At 45.7% G+C, this 24736-nt stretch overlaps 2 protein-coding genes across 3 annotated transcripts in view; one reads left to right on the top strand and one right to left on the bottom strand.

Moving 5' to 3' along the window:
* Positions 1-7439, top strand: part of GPSM2 (G protein signaling modulator 2) — a 36783-nt gene extending 29344 nt beyond the window's left edge. Inside the window, exons 13-15 of the mRNA XM_037050430.1 lie at positions 54-213; positions 838-1055; positions 6671-7439. Coding sequence (XP_036906325.1) covers positions 54-213; positions 838-1055; positions 6671-6886 — 594 coding nt within the window. The 3' untranslated portion in view covers positions 6887-7439. The remainder of the gene's footprint in view (positions 1-53; positions 214-837; positions 1056-6670) is intronic.
* A 2446-nt stretch (positions 7440-9885) lies between these two features.
* CLCC1 (chloride channel CLIC like 1) overlaps positions 9886-24736 on the bottom strand; it is a 28501-nt gene continuing 13650 nt past the window's right edge. The window contains exons 4-12 of one of the 2 annotated variants that reach the window (XR_005067162.1): positions 23735-23842; positions 20969-21190; positions 20600-20740; positions 19773-19866; positions 16215-16312; positions 15581-15727; positions 13669-14010; positions 10754-12423; positions 9886-10473 (exon numbers count right to left, since the gene is read on the bottom strand). Coding sequence is in view for 1 of the 2 variants with exons in the window: in XM_037050429.1 (XP_036906324.1) it covers positions 12169-12423; positions 13669-14010; positions 15581-15727; positions 16215-16312; positions 19773-19866; positions 20600-20740; positions 20969-21190; positions 23735-23842 (1407 nt within the window). In the remaining variant the exon portion in view is untranslated. Of the gene's footprint in view, positions 10474-10738; positions 12424-13668; positions 14011-15580; positions 15728-16214; positions 16313-19772; positions 19867-20599; positions 20741-20968; positions 21191-23734; positions 23843-24736 lie in introns of those variants that run through there. The other variant, XM_037050429.1, reaches the window with a different exon arrangement.

Below are 24736 nucleotides of genomic sequence, written 5' to 3'. Positions count from 1 at the left end.
CTGATGACCTGAGGATAATGCTGGAATATTTAGATTTTCTCTCAATATTTCAGAAACTCAGCGCAGAGACCATTGGAGACGAAGGGTTTTTTGACCTATTAAGCCGATTTCAAAGCAACCGGATGGACGACCAGAGGTGCTGCCTGCAAGAGACAAGCTGTGGGACCTCCGTAGGCACTGCTGCGCCCACTCCCCTGAGAGGGGCGCTAAAACGTAAGTGATCTATGCTTTGCCCTCAATTCTGAGCGTTCCCCGAGGATTTAGTTCTATCTGAGGAGATACAGTAACGGAGCCCGAGTCCTCCGGGCGCATCTGAAGTGCTGGTCTTTGTACAGGCCAAAACAAGGTTTTCTGTCACTTCCTGAGCTTAGCTGCATGTCGTGTCCAGTGCACCCTCTACTAACTGTATCACACTGCCTCCCTAATTTCTTTGGGAAAATTGTAGTTCTGCACACCTTTGGTGTGAAATGCACCATGTCTAGATTAAATAAGAAAAGCCTGAAGAGAAACTTCTAAGGCTGCAGCTAAGGCCTACCTGAGCCTTAGAAGGATCTAGAACAGGAGACTGAAATTTTCCGCTGAAGTGTCTCGGCTCCTAGAAGGAGAGTGAGCCTGGCCCACAGTGCCAAGCTCTGAGCTAAATGGCTCCTGTCCCATTTGTCCTGGGATGAAAACACAGCCCTGGGTCTCAGAGAGGCACACCCGGGGTGGGAATCAAGTAACAGGGATGCTGTCAGCCCTGAACCACCACCAAATGGACCGTTGGGGGCTCTCTGGGGTACACTGCTCCCCCTATCAGTGACAGGGCATGATGTGTGGGTGGTCTGTCGTTCCCAGCACCATCTGTCCCCATGGTGTCCCCGAACACGGATGAGTTCCTAGACCTCCTTGCCAGCTCCCAGAGCCGCCGCCTGGACGACCAGAGGGCCAGTTTCAGTAACTTGCCTGGGCTTCGCCTGACTCAGAACAACAACCAGTCGGTCCTGAGCCACCTGATGACCGATGACAGCAAAGAGCCTGACGAAGACTTCTTTGACATCCTGGTAAAATGTCAAGTATGTGCATATTTTTGACACTCTGGGTGTGGCTGGGGTGCTGTGGGGAGCCCTGGTCGCCGTCTTAGAATTCTCGGCAGGGCTCAGCTGCTTGTCTGGGTGGGTGAGGCGAGGGGTTGCTGACATCCCTCCCCTCCTGGTGCTCAGACAGCACAGGAGCAGCCAGTGAGCGAGTTCACGAGGGCCCAGGTAGGCAGCCGTCACATTTCAGCTGTTTTCCGTGACTGCTAACCGGTGTAGTGATGGAGAGAGGAAAAAAAGCATTTTCACTAAGACACTTTCTCTGCCCAACCCCATTTCTCATCTGTCTCATTCATAAAAAGATAGCGATAGCAACTATGTATTGGAGAAAAACTACTGGACACCTCTTCTGCTCTGGGAGCTACTCCAGACACTGGAGCCACAGAGGCGTTACTCAGTGTGTGTGTGTCCGGCCTGACCCTTCTGTAAGAAAATTAAAGCAAGACCCGGGGGTAGTGGCTGGAGGAGCGTCTGATGTAGGTTACAGGAGACAGTTCTGGATTGACGTCCGGACAGAGACCTGAATGAGGCGAAGCAGTCAGCCATGGAGATGAGCATTCCACAAAGAGACAGCAAGTCCCCAAAAGCCTATCAGCAGGTTGAAGGAAGGGTAAGGTGGTCGGTATGACTGGCGTGGAGTGACCAAGGGGAAGGAAAGGGGGGAGACAGTGGCGGCAGCAGTGACACGTGGTCTGACGAGGGGTCTGTTCTGCAGTTATGGTGGATAGGCTAAACCTGCCCATCAACGGGACAGTGGGTGCAAGAACAGAGGGTGACTCCTAGCTTTTTGGCTTGAACACTGAGTGAGTGGTGTCATGTAATGAAATGGAAAAGACAGAGGAGAAACAGTTTGGGGAGAAAAGCAAGAGTTCTACTTTAGAAATGTAAATTAAGGATACCCAAGGAGACATTCAAGTTGAGAAGGCAACCGGATATCAAAATCTGACCCCAAGAGAGAAGTCACCAGCAGATCGCTAGGACTAAAGCCCTGGGCACTGCGAAGTTTTGCTGGCCAGGGGCAGGAAGCCAGCAATCAGGCTGAGTTGGGGGAAGACCTGAGAGGGGTATAGCTAAGGGCAGCAGGTGGACTGAGGAGAGTCCAGCTGTGTCGGATGCTGCCTGAGCTCTCAGATTTGGTAATCCTGAAAGGTAACTGTTTTAGTGATGCGACAGGGACAAAGGGCTGAGTGGGTTGAAAAAGCGACATTGTAAGAAGGGAGGTGGTTTTCAAGCAAGAAGTGAGTCATTAGCTGGCAGGGATCAGGAGTTTTCTTACTCTGGGAGGTCATAGTGCGTAGCGTGTCTGCGGAGGGACCCAGGGCTGTGGCAGAACATGGAAAACGTCCACAGAGCGGTTCTGGTGCAGAGCTGGGAGCAAGTAGGAATCTCTCTGGCCACTTTCATTTTCTCAGCACGGTAAGAAGTAGAGCTGTAAATTGGGACTTTGGGGGAAAAAGCACAACACAGTTGACACTTTGTGCAGCTGACAGCATACCAACCACTGACCTGTGCTGAGGCCTCACGTGAAGTTCAGTTCAGTGCAACTGTGTATTTTCTCCAGTTGTAACCAGCTGCTTAAGGAAAGGGAAAGAATGATTTATTCAAGGTCGGTATTTTGTCTGGAGAATAGAATGTGCCAGGTAGTGATGTAGACTGTAAGGAGAAGGAAATGTGTCAAAGTGAAAAAGAGCTGTGATTCCACTGAATGCAAGAAACATTGAGCCAAACACTCGGAGTGACACCGAGCAGCCGCGTAACTGCAGCAGAGATGGACGTCTCCACAACAGTAGCTGGAGACTGACACCCCGCATCTGACACACACGAGAACACTGTGTAGTGGGGTGGGCTATATTTAGGTATTACACAAAGTATCTTCTCCAACCAAAGTATAAGTAGAAAATTCACAAATCTGGGGAAATTAGAAAACCCAAGAGGGTAAATGAAAATGTAATATTCTAAAACTTATAGGAGGCAGTGCTCAGGGGGAAATTTACAGATGTCAATGCTTACATTAAAAAGAAAGGTCCTAAGTTCATAACTTGAGGAAGAGGAAGAAAATAACGATTAAATAACAGAAAAAGACAAAAGAAATGCTGGTTATTTGGAAAGACAGTGCTTAAATTACTAAAATTAGAAAGTCGGGACATTACTCCTGATCTACAAAAATAAAAATTATTGGAGAAAACTAGGAGTAATTATATATACACAAGCTAGATGAAATGGACAGATAACTGGAAATACAAAACCAAGAAAATCACAAAGCAATGTAAAACAGACTAATTTTCAAGGTGATTCTATCAGTAACAAAAAAGCCCTAGACCTGATGCCGGCACAGGTGAGTCCTAATGTCAATGTTTCTCAAACTCCTAAAAAAAACTGAAGGGAAGGGAACACTTCCTGTGACTTAGGAGGCCTCCTATGAGGCCAGTATATTGCCCTGATCCCAAATCTGACAGGACACTGTAGGAAAATGTCTGACCTATATCCTTTTTTAACACAAATGCAGAAATCAACAAACAACCCAGCAGCACAGTAAAAGGTGACCAGGTGGGAGTAATTCCTGGAAAGAGGGGATGATTCAGCATGTGGAAGTCGATCAGTGTAATTCTCATTAGTAGAATGAAAAAAACCCACCACTGATGCATAAAAAAGCATTTGACAAAATTCACATTGACGATAAAAACACTCAAACTAGCACTACCAAGAAACTACTGAAACATAATAAAAGGTTCTTAAGATACACCCACAGTTGTCGTCACAATCAGTGGTAAAAGCCTGGAAGCTCTTCCCCTAACCAGGGACAGGAAGGATGCCCCTCTATTCCACGCGGCCCTGCAAGTTCTACCCAGAGCCATCAGAAACAAACGCCATCTGAACTGGAAAGGAAAGAGTAAAACTACCTTCACTCAGAGGTGACATATTAGGAAATCCTGAAGATTTCACACCCCCTAAAAAACAAAGTCAGCAAAGTAACAGGATATAAAGTCGATACCCAAACAACCAGTTGTTTCTGTAGACTAACAACGAACAGTCCAAAGAGGAAATGAAAAGAGTTCCACTAACAACAGCGACAAAAAGAATAAAAACACCCTCGTATACTGTAAACTACAAAACATTCTTGAAATTAAGTACATAAATTAACATTGGTGCTCCTGGGTTGGGAGACTTAATATTATCAAAAATGTCAGTACCACCAGAGTGTCACCTACAGAGTCAAAGAAATCCATGTCAAAATGTCAGTCAAAACTCCACCCTAAAATTCACGGGGAAGCCAAATAAGCAAAGCCGTCTTGAGTAAGAAACAGAGTTGGAAGACTCACACTTGACTTCAAATTGCCTCCAAAGCCACAGCTGTCAGAGCAGGGGTGGCACAGGGACGGACATCCAGACTGAGCGGACAGATGACAGAACCCAGACCCACAAGGTCAAATGCTGTCCCAGCGGTGCCAAGGCCACCCGTGGGTAAAGAGTCTCAGCAACAGAGACAGGCACTAGCTGTGCACCCGCAGAAGCTGGACCCTTACCTGACACTGTACAGAAAATTAACTCAAAATGGATCAAAGACCTAAAGGTAGAGTTGAATTATAAAACTTTCTGAAGAAAACATAAGGGGAAGCTGCATGGTGTTGGACTGCCAATCATTTCTTGGTTACGTCACTAAAGCACAGGTAACCAAGACGAGTTGGACTCGTGAAAACGTAAAGCTTCTGTACGTCGAGGGACACTGCCAACAGAGTAGAAAGGCAGCCACAGAGAAGGTCGGCAAACAGTGTAACTAACCAACGCCTAGTCCGGAATATGCAGACCTGCAAAACGTCAACATTCAAAAGTGGGCAAAGAACCCAAAAAGACATTTCTCCAAAGATCTCCAAAAAGCCAATAACCACAGGAAAAGATGTTCACCTCCCCAGACGGTTAGAGGAACAAAGATCAAAACCATAATGGGCCCTGGCTGGTGTGGCTCAGTCGATTGAGTGCGGGCTGCGAACCAAAGGGTTGCCAGTTCAGTTCCCAGTCAGGGCACAGGCCTGGGTTGCAGGCCAGATCCCCAGTGGGGGCCACATGAGAGGCAACCATACATTGATATTTCTCCCCTCTAAAAGTGAATAAATAGCCCTGGCTGGTGTAGCTCAGTGGATTGAGCGCGGGCCTGCGAACCAGAGGATCGCGGTTCGATTCCCAGTCAGGGCACATGCCTAGGTTGCAGGCTGGTTCCCTGCAGGCCAACTCCCAGCAGGGGATGCACGAAAAGCAACCATACATTGATGTTTCTCTCCTTCCCCTCTAAAGATAAATAAATAAATAAAATCTTTAAAAGTGAATAAATAAAATCTTGGGGGGGAGGACCCATAATGGGATACAACCTCACACCATCAGGATGGCAGCTGTCACACGGGGCATGACAGTGAGGATGCAGAGGCTGGGCCCCTGTCCACTGCATGTGGGACTGTGACAGGGTGTGTGTGTGGCTGCTGTGGGGAGAGTATGGCGGTTCCTGAAGAAATTAAAAATAGAACCACCATGTGACCCAACAATCCTATTTCAGAATATACGCTCAAAACAACACGAACCCAAGAGTCCATCAACAGATTCAGGGGTAAAATGTGGTGTGTAAACAGAAAGGAGTATTTTCCCCCTTAAAAATGCAGGAAATTCTGACACATGCTACAAGATGGAGGGACCTTGAGCTCGTGATGAGGAACAAGCAGGCACAGAAGGATGAGCGCTCCACTCTGCTCAGGAGGCGGCCAGAGCCGTCCAGCTCCCAGGGGCACAAGCTCACTGGCAGCTGCAGGGCGGGGGTGGGGACAGCAGTTACCATTTAGGGCTTCAGTGTCGCAGGATGAGAGCTGCGCTGGAGGTGGATGGTGACAGTGGCTGCACAACGTGAGTGTGCTCAACACCAGGGAACTGTACCCTTAAAGATCCTTACAGCGGCAACTTTTGTGTTACATTTCTCTTGTCACAATTAAAGAGATTTCCTGGACTACCAGAGAGCATGACCTGAAAGAACAGGAGGCAGTGGGCAGCATGGGACGTGTGAAACCCTATCTTTGAAGGCACTGCCGTCATCGAGAATGACAGTCTGGCCTGTGACCATGTGACCTGAGGCAGGAGAATGAAAACCCCAGAAGAGGGCAGGTCTAGGAACTGAAGGGCCGAGTGCTGGGTGACTGGAGGACAGTGCCATTACCAAGAACGATGACAGGAGGGGTGACCAGCTGTGTGGGGGGTGGGGGGGTTTGGGGGAGCAGGGGTTCCACACAAAGGCAGTTCCAAGGGCCTAGTCAGGCGCACCTGTCCCTGCAAGACCCCAGTCTCCAACTGTCATGCTTGGACACAGCTGACCTTGGTCTCAGTCCTTCCAAAGCCATGAAGCTGTGCTCTGCTTTTGTTCAACCTTTGTTATATGAGCCAATTTAAAGGAAAAATTTACTGGGTTTCAGATCTAAACATAAAGCAAAGTTCTGGGTAGAGGCAAAAAAAAGAGAAGTGTCTAAAGCTACATTTCCTGCCATGAATGGCGCGTGCACAGCTTGGTGCTCTCCTTCCCTGCACTGTGTGTGTCCTAACCTCTTCTCGTGTGTTCTCAGGGGTCCAGACTCGACGACCAGAGATGCGCTCCCCCACCTGCCACTGCAAAGGGGCCGACGGTACCAGATGAGGACTTTTTTAGCCTTATTCTGCGGTCTCAGGCGAAAAGAATGGATGAACAGAGAGTTCTTTTGCAAAGAGATCAAAACAGAGACACTGAACTTGGGCTAAAGGACTGTTTGCGAAGCAATGATCCATTGGACTTTAAAAACTGAGGAAAAAATAAGCAAATAACTACTTACTATGGGTAGATTTTTAAAAAGCGACCCTATTTCCTTTTCCTTAAAAGGAGAAATAATAGCACTGTAATGCAGCTTACAATGTTTTGAGAATGATGTAAATATTTAACCTTTGTGGTCCAGTGTTAATGAACTTGGGACACTCACGTGCTTCAGGGTGCTGGTGCCTCACAAGGTGCTTCATCAACCTGTGTGATTTCTGCTGAAGACTGTTCTTTGGCGACTTGTCAGATCCTTTCGTTACCTGTGTTGTAAAGTAGAAGGCTAAAGGAATCCTGGAGGAGAACTTAATCCTCTTGATTAGGTAGTTTTCCTAAAATCCTCATTGACAATGGCATTTTTAAAATACTTAATCATCAATGCAGAGAGAAATTATGCTGTCCTGTAATGATGTACTTGAAATATGTAAAAGTCATAGTCTCATTTAAAAAAAACAAAACTAGGTTTATTCCCCCAAGAAAGTCTAATTTCAATATATTTTGGGGCCAATGCCATTATAAAAGAGACTTCAGAAATAAACTTTTACCACAAATGGGCTTTTTGCTTAATGAAAAAACACAGTCACGAGCCACTTACCAACAGGGACAGGCTCTGAGAAATGCCAGCGGGTGCCGACACGGAGAACATGGCCACACGCTGAGGGGCTGCAGGGCCAACTCCGAGGCGGCGCAGCAGGTGCAGCCACGACACAGGAGGAGCCGGCTGCAGAACCACGGTGGGGTGCCTGTGACGTCACAAGCAGAGGGAACGTTCCGGGTCCGTTATAGCCGCATGTGACCGCTGCCATCTGAGTGGTCCACAGCTGACCAGAACAGCACTGCGTGATCACGTGTTCACACAAACATAGATACATTCACATGTATGATTCAAAACATATCCGTGGACTTCCAGCCAAGATGGAGGCGTAGGTGGAAACACTGTGCCCCCTCCCACAACTAAATTTAAAGACAGCGAAGTTTTAGAAACAAAACGCAGCCAAAACAGTGAAAATTGAACTGTATGGAAGTCCGACAACAACAAACCACTCAGCCAGACGGCGTCACAACCCAGTGACTGGGTCACCCGGCCCTGGTGAACACCTAAGGCTCCGCCCCTCATACAGAACAGGTGCAAACAGACCAAACATTATGACTCAAGAACAGCTCAAAGCCTCAAAGCCCCAGAGCCTATAATTCTAAGTGACCAAGAAATAGCCAATCTTTCAGATGCACAGTTCGAAACACTGGTGATCAGGATGCTCACAGAATTGGCTGGTTTTAGTCACAAATTAGAGGAACATATGAAGGCTAAACTAATTGAAATGAAGGGAAATGCACAGGAAACCAATAGCGAGGGAAAGCAAACAGGGACTCAAATCAAGAGGGTGGACCAGAAGGAAGAAAGAAATGCCCAAACAGGAAAAAGTGAAGTTACAAGAATTCGAAAAAATGAGGAGAGGATTAGGAACCTCCAAGACATCTTAAACGTTCCAACATCTGAATTATAGGGGTACCAGAAGGGGAAGAGGAACAGCCACGAGTGGAAAACTTCTTTGAGCAAATAATACAGGAGAACTCCCCCAGTCTGGCAAAGGAAATAGACTTCCAGGAAGTCGGGGAAGCTCAGAGAGTCCCAAAGAAGTTGGACCCAAGGAGGAACACACCAAGGCACATCATAATTACATTAGCCAAGATGAAAATGAAGGAGAGAATTCTAGAACAGCAAGAGATAAGGGCACAGTCACCTACAAAGGAGTTCCCATCAGACTGTCAGCTGATTTCTCAAAAGAGACTTTACAGGCAAGAAGGGGCTGGAAAGAAGTATTCCAAGTCATGAAATCCAAAGACCTACAACCAAGATTGCTCTATCCAGCAAAGCTTCCATTTAGAATGGAAGGGCAGATAAAATGCTTCTCAGATAAGGTCAAGTTCAAGGAGTTCATCATCACTAAGCCCTTATTCTATGAAATGTTAAAGGGACTTATCTAAGAAAAAGAAGATGAAAAATAGCAAAAGCAAACCAAGCAAACCAAGAGGACAGCTAGATCCGGAGCTGAAACACAGAAATGGAGATCACATGGAGGGTTAGTGACAGGGGAGTGGGAGGAGGAGAAGGGGGAGAAGGTACAAAGAATAAGTAGCATAGACGGTAGGTAGAAAATAGACAGGGGGAAGGGCAGGTGTACTATGGGAAATACAGAATCTAAAGAACTTGTGACACATGGGCATAAATTAAAGGGGGAAATGGTGGGGGAGGGGTGTGCAGGGTAGAGGGGAGAGAAAGGGGGCATGGGACAACTGTAATGGCATAATCAATAAAATATATTTTAAAAAATCATATTCTTTTTGCAAAATATCACTGTAAAACTTTTTTAGGACCTAGTGTTTAAAAAACCCCAAACTAGGTTGTTATGTCAAGAACCTAGCCATGAAGAGAGAAAACAGATAAAAGCACATCAAACTTCAGTAAGAAAGATGGACGTTAGGACCTCAGTGCTCACTCAGCATCTTCCCAGAAAGTAAAGAGAGTTCACAAGGACGCCTAGAAGGGCGTGACAAAGCAAACACACGACAAGGACAGAGCCCGGATCGCACGCCACTGCACATGGCCAACACCCACCCCTGCACCAGATCTGAACATGTCCACCTCCAGTGCCCCTGACTCCGCACACCTGGGGGGGGCGGGGGCCAGGGTCCGGGGCTCTTCCTACAAGTCCTTCAGGTGGCTCTGATGGGCGAACCTCGAGAACCACTTCTCCAAATAGCCAATGTTTTAGAAAAACAGTAAGAAAGTTAGTTACACAGTCTGGAATTACATTAAGGACTCAGGGTAAAAAGCATTCTTCTAGTCAGAAATCTCATAGAAAAGTGCTCAGCCCCTGGATTACGTTATGGGGTGTAATGTCCTAGAGCCGCCTTCTCAAAGGGCACCTGTGTCTCATGGGGCTGCTGCTTATGAAAATACTCAGTGAGCAAAGACAACCAAACCCACCGGAGTGATATAAAAATAAGTGTTTATTTTGTGTGTATGGTAGTTTTAGATCCTGTAAACGTTCCACATTATTCCATTTTAAGATTGCTTTTAAAGGCTGTCTACCCCATTCTGATTCTCTTCAAAGCTTGTCACTGTCATCCTTGATTTCAGCGATAAACATTGGCTAGAAAATCAACAAGCCTCTCCTAGTTATAATCTGGCCTCGTCATTCCCGACTTGCTCGTAAGTCTTCCTTGAACCCCCGTCACCACCCCACAGCAGGCACGCTGCCTTGCTACCTGCTAGCGCGGATTTCACCCCCAAGCGCTCATCTGTAATGAAGAATACGGAGACAGCATTTCACTGAAATGCTTTTGTGACAGGTTCACTTTGGGACTGACAGCAGTCGGGAGGGCAGGCCGCACCAGTCCCCTCCTGTCCACCAGCGGAGCAGGTCACACGCCCATTCCACACTGCGAGTGTCCTGTCAGCTCATTTGTTACAGGCCCAGTAACAAATTTTTACACACAGTTCTTTTTGCACTTTTTGGAAAAAATGACCACCTCTCTGATGAAACACTGAAGATTTTTGCAACATTAAAGTGGATAATACTCACACAAAATGAAATATTAAAGGNACTGAAATGCTTTTGTGACAGGTTCACTTTGGGACTGACAGCAGTCGGGAGGGCAGGCCGCACCAGTCCCCTCCTGTCCACCAGCGGACCAGGTCACATGCCCATTCCACACTGCGAGTGTCCTGTCAGCTCATTTGTTACAGGCCCAGTAACAAATTTTTACACACAGTTCTTTTTGCACTTTTTGGAAAAAATAACCACCTCTCTGATGAAACACTGAAGATTTTTGCAACATTAAAGTGGATAATACTCACACAAAATGAAATATTAAAGGCATCTCAGTGATGCTCCGAGGAGCCAAAGGAAGGCGTTTTTCTCCATCTCCCGTGCAAAGCGCACCAGGAGCGCAGGGAACACAGGCCATAAGACTGACACTGCGCAGGGCCGGGCGGGTGCTGGAAACCACGGGGGCCACTCCACAAAGCGGATGACTGACCACTACGCTGTGCACCTGAACCTACCAGAAAATAGTATCAAGTGAAAACTCTAACTGAAAAATAAAATGAGAAAAAAAAATATCAGAAAGCGAATACCTGAGGGAAAATTTTAAGAAAATTCCTGTCTGTTACTCATAGTAAGCAGCGGGGCGTAACTTTTAGTGTGCAGGTTAAAAACAGAGGACACCTGGATGTACGTGAAATGTGCCTTCTAGCTAGGTTCCGGCATAATGTAGATACATTTTCCAGTTTAAAGTGAGGAAGAATTTCAAAGACCAGAGTAAGGTGAAGCGCTGAGCGTGTCGCCTGCAGCACCCTGCGCCGCTCTCCCCATCACGGCTCCTCCTCCCCGCCCAAACCTCCAGGCACGAGGACTCGCCGTGGCCCCAACAATGGGGCTCGCTACCACGCAAACGGTCTCGACTGCTGGGACTGGAGCAGCCAGGAAAGTGGGTCTCACAGAGCCCGGCACGGCAACCTGGTGGGGGCGAGCAAGGCCGCCTCGGGGTTCCTCACTGTAGAAAGCTGGATCGCCACCCCAACAGGCTATGTTCTCTCAAGTCCCCTGGCGACCTTCAGCTTGTCTTCGCTCGGGGAAAACCTAACAAGGGTAAGGAAGCGGCGCCCTAGCAGCTGGGAGCCTAGAGATGCCGGGAGGACACGACACCACAGAGCCGCCGCCCTCTGAGCAGCCTGCACAGAGTGTGGGTGACGCTAACGCAGACTCTGCAGCTCTGGAGACGCTGCAGGACACGGCGAGTCAACGTGGCCACATGGTGTGTGAGAACCTGCCCCTTCTGGAAACAGACTAGCTCAGCCAAAGTAGCTGCCACAGGACGTCTCCCAGGCAACACACACTCGGGGTGGCCTGGGTCCCACGTGTGTCTGTAAACATCCAACTGCTTTTTTCAATGACCCTCGTTCCGTTTGGCTTGAATTATCCAGACTCAGTGATGCCTGGCACACGGTCACTGATGAGATCCTGTCCCCAGACTCACACTTCAAACTTCATGGGGTGTGTCTTAACATCAAGTAGAAGATAAAACAGAGGGAAGAGGTTAAACAGAAATGTATGTGTGTTTGTTAATTCTGTCAGTAAAAATATCAATGTTTATGTTGGCAACTTTGTAGTAAGTATCAAGTATCTGTAGGAAATAGTCGTGAAAAATTTACATCACAAAATCCCAACACTTAAAGACGACCTCCAAGCTGTGGTTTGGGTCCGAGTTCCTCTAGACACACGGGCCACCGGGCGGGTCCCCTCCACCTGCTGTTTCTGCTGCTGCATCCGGGCCGGCCGGGCCGGCGGGGCCGTCCTTCTCGGGGATGCCTTTGGCATCAGTCTGGAGCTCGGCCTTCCCTGCTGCTGCCGAACCGTCCACACCCCCCGAGGCCTCCCGGCCGCAGGCAAGCTCAGGAGGCCGGCTGCCCGCAGTGCTGCTCTCCGGGGGTGAGCTTTCTCCTGGGGCTCCACTAGTCTCTCTGGCCTGGAAAGTACAGGGTACATTTTGTTTCAGTCATTTAAGTAACACACCGGGAAGGTTACTAATCACATTTCTATGCAACTCTGAATTCATTCAAAGTGCTGGACTGTAAAGATGTAAACATTCAGCCTCACAGAACTGTGCTCAGCAGAGCGGGACATGACGAGGTCAATGGTCAGGACTGGGGACCCGAACTGCCAACTCCTCCTGCCTGGTGAGAACAGGCCGCTGACAGAAGTCTGAATACATGCTAAGTTCTGGATGCTGGGGACACTGCAGGAACAGACCAGACAAACCCGTGCCCTGCTGGAACTCACATGCAGGTTGGGGAGAGAGCCCCGGGCAAGCAACAAAGCATCGCGCTGGAAGTGGGCTGGGGCGGAGGGGCCTCGTAGGGCTACACCGGGGCAACAGCTCCAGGTCATGAATAGCCAGCACAAAGGCTCTGAGTTCAAGGACTAGTCAGGAGTAGAGCGAGGGAAGAGGGGTCAGTGCAGGGACAGGTGGGGCACAGGCAGCTGGCGGGGACCCCAGGCCACATGGTGACTTTGGCGTTCACTCTAAATGGGGCGGGAAGTCACCGGAGGATTCTTGAGACAACTGTCAGATCAACGTTAACTACAAAAGCTGAAAGGACAACGCCACGATTTCTAGATCCACGCAGATATTTGTCCTAATACTAACACCATTGAAATGGAATCTTTATTCCCTCAGCTCTACTGTGTTTATAACTGTTTTTCAAACTTTCACACTTGCAACTTAAACTTTGCAAAGGACAATACAAATTCCTATCTCAAACAGAAATGGGAATGTCCCTTTAAACAGTCAAAACGGTGGGGAAAAGTCCTCACCATTCTGCAGGAGAAAAAGCACAGTGTGGCCAGCCAATGATACCAATTTGGGAAGCCGAGGTTCCTGGGCCCCCGCCTCCTCTTCCAGCTGAGGCTCGGCCTCTCCTGAGGCCCCCTCTTCTCTCCCCGAAGGCAGGAAGGCAGAAGTGTAGGTCATGCTCACTGGGTGGTTCCCTACGAATTCCCATCTGTGCTAACAAACCACTGTGGAAGAGCACTCCACGTGAAAAACAAATCTCAGTTCTTTTAAGGAGACCGGACTAACTTTGGACCACAGAGAGGAGGACAGATCAGAATTTTACCGTAGTGACATAGCAGAGCAGGTCAGAGGTAAGCACAGGCTCGAGGCCCTGAGGCCCCGAGCAGAGGCACAGAAAACAAGTCGCAGCTGACTTACACGGGACACCACCTTGGGAGGCTCTCGAGTCTCTGTGTCTGGAAAATCAAATGCCCGGAGCACTTCGGGGCTCAAGCGGCCAGTGTGAATTCTCAAGTCAACATCTTTCTCTCTCAAAACATGTCTTTTACCCTCAGACGTTCTGTCATAAGGGCCTTGCTCAGAGGGGGCGATCTGGCCCCTACAGTAAGAGTCTGCATCACCTGCTCCACCACTGGGTCTACAGTCGATTCTCTGCTGCTGGCGCTGGTCACCCGGCTGAAGGGCCAGGGGCGGCCCTCTTCCTCGGCCACCTAAAGGTCTCAGCAGAAGAATCGAGTTCCCAGCACCGTAGCAGAAACCCTAGAAGGAAGACACACGCACTCCTGAGTACTTAATGGTTGACTTACAATGAAATTATCAGGGGCTTCTCATTCAGGGAACTAACAAATTTTATGTAATTTAACTTGTGGCATTTGTGGATACAAACATGTTAATTTAACTTTTTTCATTAGAGGTCTCTTCTTCACCATGGGGTAGCCAATAAAAATGAGAAATCACTCGGTATTAAGGGTATTAAGTAGACACTTCAATCAGCAAGACAAATTCTGACTGCATTATAACAATGACAGTTATGGTAAAGCCTAGAAATGTCCACTGGAAGGTATTAACTGTCTCATAATTCAGCATATGTTGTCTACATTCACACCCATCACATGAGGTAAATGCTGAAAACTGTTCAAAGTTGTATATCATTATGTCAATGTTCTCCTGCAGATTAATTTTTCTTTTACTACCATACAAATCTGGCTTCAGTTACAGCTGCAACCCAGCAGGCTTTGAGTCCTGGTCTGTGGAAACGCCCAGCAGCACTTCTCCACGGGGGGCCGTCAAGCCCTGGGAGGACCGGGGGGTCCACACCGCCCACAGCACACAGCCAGGAGCCTCCCCTCCCTGCCTCCCGAGCATAAGTGGGGTCTTCTAGGCCTCACCGACTTCCTTGCTAGTGGCTCATGGGCAGTGTGCTTGCACAGACTGGTATTTTAAAATTTCCTCAGTTTTAATTCTTAACATGGAAAGTATTAATAAATAAAATCCCCATAAATAAGAGCCTTTGTGGTCTTCAATTATTGGGAATGCAAGGGTCCCAGAAACAAAATGTTTTGTAAACCAGAGGCACTATTTTTGAAGACAGAAGCAGCAAAGGCCTTTCTCCTCAGGCAGGCGAACGACAAGAGATGACGGACGGGCTTTGTGCCTAATTTCGGTGTCAGAGACTAAACTACTCACCTAATGTCATCTAGCAAACCCCCACACTCAAACCACTGTGTCCTGTATGTAACCAGAAACCGAAACAAAACCCAAAACAGGAACCATCTCAAAGTGGCGGTGAATTTGTGTCCTTAGGGAAGACACTCAGAGGCACGTCTGAGTTCCTTACGTTTGTGTGACATGACAGCTGCTTTCTGTGGGTCAGGGACCAGTCACATCTCCTCTCTCAGGAATGCCTGCTCCTGGATCCCCAAACTGTCAGTGCATTCACCTTCTTCCACACTCGCCCTTTTCTGACGCTGTAACCCCCAAGGCTGCTCCTGCTCAGCACTGCAGAAACTCAGACTCCGAGGAGGCCCATCTTCTCAAAGAGGACATAAACCATTCACCTGGCTGGTATTAATTCACGAACGCAAAGAACCAATTTAAAGGAAGGCGGTATTTTAAATCACCACCATGGCCTCTCCAGTCCAAGTTGAGCACCATGTCCGTGCTTAGGAGGAACACACATGGGAGTAGGAGTAAAAGCTGTCCCACCTAAAAACCGCCTGCTCCTGCCGCCAGCCCCGACCCAGTCTGATCACCAGACTTTGCTGAAGCTCAATAATTTAGAAGTGCCCTCGTTCCGCAGACCCCGGTGTCCGCTGCGCTCTATACTAACCAGGACGCCTACGGCCACGATGATGAGCAGTGGGACCTGGTAGAGCACTGGGGTCTCCTTCATGAGCGCTTTAATAAATTCGCCGATCCCTTTGCCAATGTGCGTCAATGGCTCTGTGATGAAGTTGGTGAACGTAACCGCCAGTGCCTAAAAAATGTGAAAGCAGCTTCGTTTTTCTCACGGGACTGCGGCACACGCTATAGGTCAAACCTCAACTGGGCACTGAGGCCGAAGTTGTGTTACATCAAGTAAAACCCTGCCACATGCTTTTAAAAATATGAAAATCACTGTGTGATAGAATTTTTTCCCCTGGAACAAAGGTTTATGAGCAAAGTAACTCTAAAACACACTAACAATTTTTACTCTACCTCAGTTGGTTACAGTGTCATCCCAATACACCAGGGTTGTGGGTTCAATCCCTAGTCAGTGCACATATAGGAATCAACCAGTGAGTGCACAACTAGGTAGAACAGCAAACTGATGTTTCCCTTTCCCCCACCCCCTCCTCTCTCTCTGAAATCAATAAAACAATTTTTAAAATAAAAATAAAATAGTAAACACTAACAATTTTTAATATATGCAAGAGTTGTTGGCTTACTTTGTATAAGTAATTTTTACAAAATATATTCCATACCTTTGTTGGGGGGACCAATAAAATAGGGTTGACTATTAAGAGCTCATAGTATTTTTGGCATGGGTCATCCTTGTAGGTCCATGAACTTCTAAACCATTCTATTTAAAGGAACAGACAAAACACTTGAGTCATTTTTTAAAAAGCTACATTTCATTCCCAAATAAGACAATATTTTGGTTTTACCCACTTACCACCAATCAATTTTACATTTTTTTAGACTCCCTGTAATGAAAATTTAAAAAATTTTTCATCTTGTGTTCAAAATGTGGTCCATTAAAATCGTACAAGTTTTATGCAGATAAAATATTTTGTTATAAAGCCTTCTAAAAGGTAGCTATTTGAAAACTGGAGAACTCTGACCAGCCTGCTGGACTGTGTCCCAGTCTCTGTCCTGGCTGTGACCCTGGACTAGTGCCACTGTGCAAGATGCCACCACTGGGGACAGTGGGGAAAGGGCACACAGGACCTCTCTGTACTATTTCCTACAACTATCTGTGCATCTACAACAATCTCGATGAAATTTCCACTGAAAAGTCAGTTCTCCCAGACTGTCGAAATCAGGCTTACACTCGTACCAGCCTGAGCTGAAGGAGGCCCGTGGTTGTCCCTGAAGCCAGGAAGCAAGGCTGGGCTGGTTTAGCTCCCACGCTTTTTCTGGAACATTCATTTTGGATGCCTGCTGAGAGTCTGCTGCGATTCTGTCTGCACCATGGACTTGCATTTCTTTATCAAGTGTCTGAACATTAAACCATTCCCATTGCTAGATACAAATAACTAAAGTCAGTCAACATTACTGAGAATGTTTACATCGTAAAAATCTGTAAGAAGACATTTTCCCCTTTGTAAAAAAAAATAGTAGAGCTGTGAGTTCATAAATCAGTATAACAAGATGAAGCCTAATTAGTTATTACTTCATATATGCAGATTCACTTAATACACTACGTTGAGGACCAGAATGTACCAGACACTGTGCTGGTGAACAGAGCGAGCACTGGATCCTTCACAGGCTAACAGAGGAAACAGGTGCTATCGCAGTCGGCGAGTCCAGTGTCTGTTCTTCCTGCACGTCACACAAATGCAAAACTCACTGGTCTGAAACCAAAGACATCCATCTATCCATCCATCTATCTATCTATGGAGAGAAATATATATTCATATAGATACAGATATATGAAAAATTTTAATTGCTACTTATTAGCCTGGCTTTATAAATCAAATCCCTGGCAAAAATCTGTAATATTTTCCTAATATTATTTAATAAAAATGTAAATACAGGTTTATTAGAAAACTCTAAATGTCCCTTTTCATTTATCAAACCCTCTCCTCTTTCTTTCCCAACCAATCCAAAAAAATGAAATACGGGAAATACAGTAAAGATATATAATATTATAATATAATTAAAATACATAAAATAGAAGGGAGGACCTCCCAAAACCCCAATATTATCTTCTGGTGGGCGGGTCCCTTGAAGTTCAGGCCTCCCCAGCTACGTAAGTATTCTAGGAGGCATTCTGTATCACTGTACCAGCTGGCACTATTGTGAGAGGCTGCGTTTGACTGCAGTGAATTTTTTTTTAAGACATTTTCAATGTGTTTGCCTATTTCTTGATGGCTGATTTAAGAGCACACCTGCCCAACCCACATGAGTGTTCAGCAGTTTTTGACCAAAATGAAATGACCCCCATGTCCCACCCTCCCAATTCACCCAATGTCATCCCAAGCAGGTCTTTCTTTTGTTGTTGTTCTCTTGGGTGAAAAAAGCCCTCCAAGGGAAACATTTTGATTACATGGAAGCAGTGAAACAAAAAACAGCAGGAGCACTAATAGGCACCAAAATCGATGAGTTCAAAAATTGTTTTGAGCAGTAGAAAACATGTCTCAATATGTATACTGCATCAAATGGAGAGTACTTTGAAGGTGGCTGAAGTTTAAACACATAAGAATACACAATTTTTTTTTTGGCCCTGGCTGGTGTAGCTCAGTGTATTGAGCACAGGCTGTGAATCAAAGGGTCACCAGTTTGATTCTCAGTCAGGGCACATGCCTGGGTTGTGGGCCAGGTCCCCAGGAGGGGGAGTGAGAGGCAACCACACACACATTGATGTTTCTCTCTCCCCTCTCTCTCCTTCTCTTTCCCCTCTCTCTCCTTCTCTTTCCCTCTCTCTAAAAATTAATAAATAAAATCTTTTAAAAAACCCCAAACACATTTTTTAAAAGATTTTATTTATTTATCTTTAGAGGGGAAGGGAAGGAGAGGAGAGAAATATCAATGTAAGGTTGCCTCTTGTGAATCCCCTGCTGGGAACTGGCCTGCAACCCAGGCATGTGCCCTGACTGGGAATCGAACCGCAATCGTGTGGTTTGCAGGCCCACACTCAATCCACTGAGCCACACCAGCCAGAACCCAAAACACAATTTTTAATTAATAAAATTCTAGAGGTTTTTTGGGTCTCCCCTAGTATACAGGGGCGGGTAAAAGTAAGTTTACAGTTGTGAATACACAAAACAGAATTTACTCTTGTATTATTATTGTATTATTTATTTACATTACAACTGTTTTCACCCACTCTGTATGTCGAAAACCAGCAGAGAATGTAAGCCACAAGTGTGATCATGAGAAGTTTACAGATCCACATAAATGTATCCACAAATACAGTCAATATTTTTTGATAATTTAGGATATTCTAAAGGAATAACTGAAGATGTCATTTTGATATGGTAAACATACATCAGTACAAAATACAGATGATGTCTCATAACTGCACACTTCAAATCTTTATCATTTCAATAACTAATGTCATCCCAATAAATTTAATTAAAAAATAAAGTCACAACAACAGGTTGAAAAATATGTAATTGATATACAACTATATCTATAATTTGGGAATGACACTGAAAACACTGTTCAGTCCCTGGCTGGTGTAGCTCAGTGGATTGAGCGTGGGCCTGTGAACCAAACAACTGTGGATTGATTCCCAGTCAGGGCACATGCCTGGGTTGCAGGCCAGTTCCCAGCAGGGGATGCATGAGAGGCAACCACACATTGATATTTCTCTCCCTCTCTCCTTCCCTTCCCCTCTAAAATAAATAAATAAATTTTTTTTAAAAAGAAAATACTATTCAGGAAAACTGCAGAGAATAGGTATTTGTGTAAGGCTGAAGAAGACTGCTGCTTCTCCTGGACTTGTCTTTGCTCTGGCTTTGAATCCTAAAAGTTGTCTTGCATGGTCTTCTGACATTAACGTTCTTCACAGTCCCTGGATGAGTAGCTCAGTGGGTTAGAGCATCATCCCAGTAAGCATAGGTTGTGGGTTTCATCCCCAGTCAGGGCACATATAAGAATCAACCAATTAATGCATGAATAAGTGGGACAACAAAGCTATGGTTTTCTTTCCTCTTTCTCTCCTTTCCTCTCTAAAATCAGTACATAAAAATAAATTAAAGATTCAGTCATGGAAAGCCTCCTCATGGCATTTCCATCATTGTCATTTTTAATGTATTTTCTCATCCTCAGAAATTCTATTCCAAATAAGACCGAGTGAACCAGCAGCACCTTACCCCAGAGATTTCCAGACCAGTCCACCTTCTCGGCACATGCGTTGCCCAGCGGCTCTATCTTGGCGATGTTGGCCTGGTGCTGTGCGAAAGCCACCTGACCAACACAACGCAGAGAGAGCCTTGAACCGCTGCTCACGCTGGTTACACCTCCATACCCCAAACACCTTAGTGCAGACCCAGATTGTTCAAAAATTCTTCACAGAAAAAATACATCCACTCTTTCTTAAAAAGTAGCTCTTTTCAGCTCACGACCAAGCAGTCTTAATGCAGGAAGCGAGGATAAAGAACTACAACTGCCTTCTGTGTCAGTAATTACAATGAGGAAGGAAAACCTTATCACTAGTTTTAAAAAATGCGTTCAGATTTAGTCTACCCCACACCCCAAAATGCCTGTACGGGGTAAATGACTACTCCTCGTTGCATGATAGAACGGGGGTGCCCTGGGTGCTCTTTCGGCACCAACGGCCCACACTACGGGGAGTAATAAGGGCGCATAAGAGGCAACCACACAATGATTTCTTTCCCTCTGTCCCTCCCCTTCTCTAAAAATAAATAAATAAATTTTAAGTGTCTAGCTCTATTCTGGTTTAGCTCTTCAGATGCCTCCCATCAGGAGTTGGATTGTGAAAATTAGAACTGAACTTTTTCCCTAAATAGTCAAGGATCCAAAAGCCAGGTGCCTAGAGCACCTGCCAGTTACACACCCCCCTCTCCAACCACTGCCTTCACCCCTCACCTGAAGCAAGGTTAGATACTAGCTCTAAATGGATCATCTCTTATTATGAAAGAACATTTTCACATTTTAAAACCTTCCACCTAATTAATACCTTGTATAAATATATCCAGTTCCATGCCAAACTGATGAGAAAACTGACAACTATAAAATGTTTCAACTGGATGTACCAACGCACATAGGTCCACAGCTCCGTAGCCACTAACAGCACGATGCAGAGCAGACACAGAAGCACCTTGAAGACAAAAAGCAGCAGAGACAGTGGGGTCACCGTCAGGCTGTCCTCCCACCAAAACTGTACCCGTCAACAAGAACAAAAGAACTGGACTCAAATGCACAAAACTATTTGCTCCAAGTTCATCAGAATAGTATGAGTGACCTAGTACAGGTTAACACAATTCCGGGGGAAGGTTGAAAGTATTTAAATAAACCCTGTTAACCACGCCCCCTCCTTGCAACTTACCATAAACACGTCATAAGGATCCACACCAAAGGAGTCTTCAAACCGCCACTTCCACTTTTCAAAGTCATGAAACTTAAAATTAATTAAAATATCACTTAGTGCTTCATCCAGAGCACCTGGATTCCAGTTTTCTCCATCGAGAAACTTCTGTATTTCTATCAAGGTTTGTCGTTTAAGGATAATCTCAGCATCATAATGCATATCGCCTTTGTTTTCATCCGGCTGAATTCAATTTGCCCCCCGAAAAACATACCATAGGAAAGAGAATTTTGTTATTACTCAGTGAAAGATTTCAAGACAAAAGTCAACTTGGAACTAAACATATAATTAGCTCACAATATTCCACACACACTGAGTTGGCCAAAAGGTTTATTTTTTCTGTACAATGGCTCTGGAAGTGCTTACTTGTCTTTAATTCCATTTGAAACAATGGTTAGATTGTATGTGACAGCTGTCGTGTCAGCATGCTAAAAAAAACCTTATCAAAAATGGTGAAATTTTGTATAGCCATTTTAATATTGAAGATGGAAGAAAACAAGCAATATTTTTAGCATATTATGCTTCATTATTTCAAAAAAGGTAAAAATACCACTGAAATGCAAAAAGAAGACTTGTGTAGCATATGGAGAAGGTGCTGTAACTGGTCAAATGTGTCAAAAGTGGTTTGTGAAGTTTCCTGCTGGATTTCTCCCTGGATGATGCTCCAGTCAGAGAGACCAGTGGAGGTTGACAGTGATCAACTCGAGACACTGAGAACAATCAATGTTATATACTATGTGGGAGATGGTCGACATACTCAGAATATCCAAGTAAATGAGGTTATTGGTGAAAATGAAAAGTGTGTCTTTTATTTTATGGAAAAAACCACAGGGACTTTTTGGCCAACCCAATATAAAATAAAAACATCCACCTGTGTATCTCATAGGCCGACATGAAAACAAAAGATAATACACATCAAAAACAATTCAAAAATTATAAAACTCCGCAAATAATGTACATTTTAATAAAATACAGTTGGTTCCTGCTATTTGCTGTAGTTATATTCTGTAGTCACCTCAAACACTAATTAGCAAATACTGAACGAACCATGGGTCCTGGAATGGGAAATACAGGGGAGGTTCCTGCAACCACATTTTCATCAGCTGCCAGTCAATAACAACTTTTTTAAATATTGGTTTCTATCAAAGGACACCTTATTCAATGAACACTGCTGAACCATTCACACTGAGCTCCAGGCCAAAAGTTCTGCAACTCACACCTGAACGAAGCCCCCCGACACTCGTGCCTTCTCCCCGAGGCACCTCACAGCCTCCCTGCACTCGGGGCACTAGAGGGCACTGCGCTGCGGAGCTGCTTAAAAGGGAAGTAACCCCCCCCACACACCAGTTGTGACAATGTAGCACTGAAAAGTACACATTTATCGTCTAAGAGCTGAAACAAGACAGCAGACCATGGCCTTGCTGGATCTTGGCTGGGAGCGAGTGCATCAGGCAACTCGATGTCCTGCTGTCCTGTGCACGCCCGAGAGTGGCCACCAAGGACCTTGAGCACCGACCTTGGGGCTCTACATGAGGTTCAGTGACTAGGTAGATGTGCAAATACGGAACTCACAGGAATGAGGATAAACTATCTCATGACCCAGTTTATGACTTTCCATGTGCAAAGAGCCTTAGGGAGGCTGACACGTGCAGCAATACAGATGGGGAAACAAAAGGGGTCTCAAAAAGCAGAAAATCTAAGTTCCCATAAACATATATTACATATGCATGTAACTATCTTTATTAGTGTGAGTTCAGGTTAGCAAAATCATGGTGAACATTTATGTCCATTAACCAGTTAATACAAATAAAATTATTTTTATAAGAGTAAATACTGTTATTTATATTAAAAAGTAAATATAAAATGAGAAAAATCAAAGTGTCACGTCAGATCACAAATCATCACTAAGCATAAAAAAGCAGTCATTAGTCAGTATTTTTTTAAAACCAGGCACCATGTAAATAACACCCCAGCACCCCCAGCTTAGTTCCTTTCCGGCTGTTCCCTGGTCTACCCGTGAACAGGCTCTGCCCACCTTGCACACACTAAGACCTGGGAGACGGGGTGCACACACGAGAACACCTGCTCTTACACTTCCGGAATAAGGTGGGACCTCTTAATTATTCATCTAGTACTCCTTTCCCTTAAGTTTTCTTGATATTCTTGTTGCGTAAGTGAAAACAATGACTATAAAAGTGGAATCTTCCATTAGTTATGAACGAAACACACACGATACCTAATTCTGTAAGAGCAGCACTTGCCACAGTAAAAGGTTTGGGGGGAAACTACTTAAAACACACGTCCCTCCTGCTCCACACGCGATGACCTCCCACCATCTGCGTGAGAGAGTGTGAAATGCTAGAAAACAGGTAAGGGCCAGAATGAAATTTCCTTCCCAAGTCAGGAGATGACTTAGTCTCCCAACTGTTTGGTGAAGTTCAAATAGCAAATCTAAAACAGCACCCATCCCCAACTCGATTAAGTGGTTGCAAACGTAAATTCCCATGAACATGAGGAAGAGAGGAGGGGTCTGCACCGCCTCCCAGCAAACCTCTGCGGACAGGCGGCCACCTTGGACTCCGCACACACAGGTTCTGGGAAGAGGGCCCGTCAGGAGTTCTCCGTGAGAGCACAGTGGTAACAACACTCTATCGCCGCTCTGTGTAACTGGGTGTTACACAGTGAAAATACCTCTACTCTGCTTGGTGTCACCCTACCAATACTCACAAGTCCGAGCTTTCTGGCTTCAATTAAAATCTTGTTTAAGTATCTCCCAAAAACAGGATTTCTTGGACTTTCATAGTCTTTCTTCTTTTTGCTTTCACATTCTTCAATCTGTAATCACATGCACATAGAAAATCCACAGTTAGCATCAAGTTTAATGTAAGGGTCCGGTTTCTAACTGAGTGGCCCCATCAAGACCAAGGTGAAACACTGGTTATTTCTATCAAGTCTGCATTAAAATGGAGAGCTTGCCTGCTGTCTGTGGGCTCTCTTTGCAAAGGGCAAGCTGGCAATGACTGAGGAACTGAGGAACACAGGCCCAGCACCCAGCCCTGACTGGCAGTTTCTCTGCTGACTTTTGAGCAATTTTAAAGCTGAAGATCATAAAGCAAGGGGGCAGCGAAGTGGGTAAGCGGAATCTCTGGACCAATCTCTCTGCGGTGAGGAAGCAGGGGGAGGGAGAGAAGGAAGAAAGGAAATATAAAAAGACAGAGAAACAACAGACACAGGAAGAAGGGAGGAGGAGGACGCAGCAAAGAATTTCGTGAATGTGTAGGACTTCTGGCCACTTATTAACTCCTCCTGTCAACGACTGACCATCCCCCACTACACAGGATGCTTCAGGAAGAAAGGAACCATGGCTCTGCCACAGTGTCCTACACGTGGCAACTCCTCAGCACATAAATCTTCATGAGAACATCCTCTGAACTTAGCCCTACAAATGCCGCGTGAGGGGAAGGCATATTCTACAGACATCAGAACTTGTGATAAGCAACTCTATTTTTTTCACTGAGTGTGGGCCATGAGTTGAGTCGAGCATAGAAACAGGCCTCAGATGATACACAAGATAATCAAACTCAGGCCAGGACACTGTAGACAGAAGTCACATGGCTGTTTCCTCTGTTTTCAGGCACGGTTTACAAACTTTTATATTTTTAAAGTTTCTCTTTAGGAGAAACAATGCTTTTGTTTTTTAACAAGGATCAAGACTCCATTTTACCCGTC

Source organism: Sturnira hondurensis, unplaced genomic scaffold (assembly GCF_014824575.4).
Source record: "Sturnira hondurensis isolate 20B ecotype Veracruz unplaced genomic scaffold, ASM1482457v3 Scaffold0006799, whole genome shotgun sequence".
Classification (NCBI taxonomy): domain Eukaryota; kingdom Metazoa; phylum Chordata; class Mammalia; order Chiroptera; family Phyllostomidae; genus Sturnira; species Sturnira hondurensis.
The sequence above is the reverse complement of the archived record's forward strand: the minus strand, read 5'-3'. Positions and strand labels throughout refer to the sequence as shown.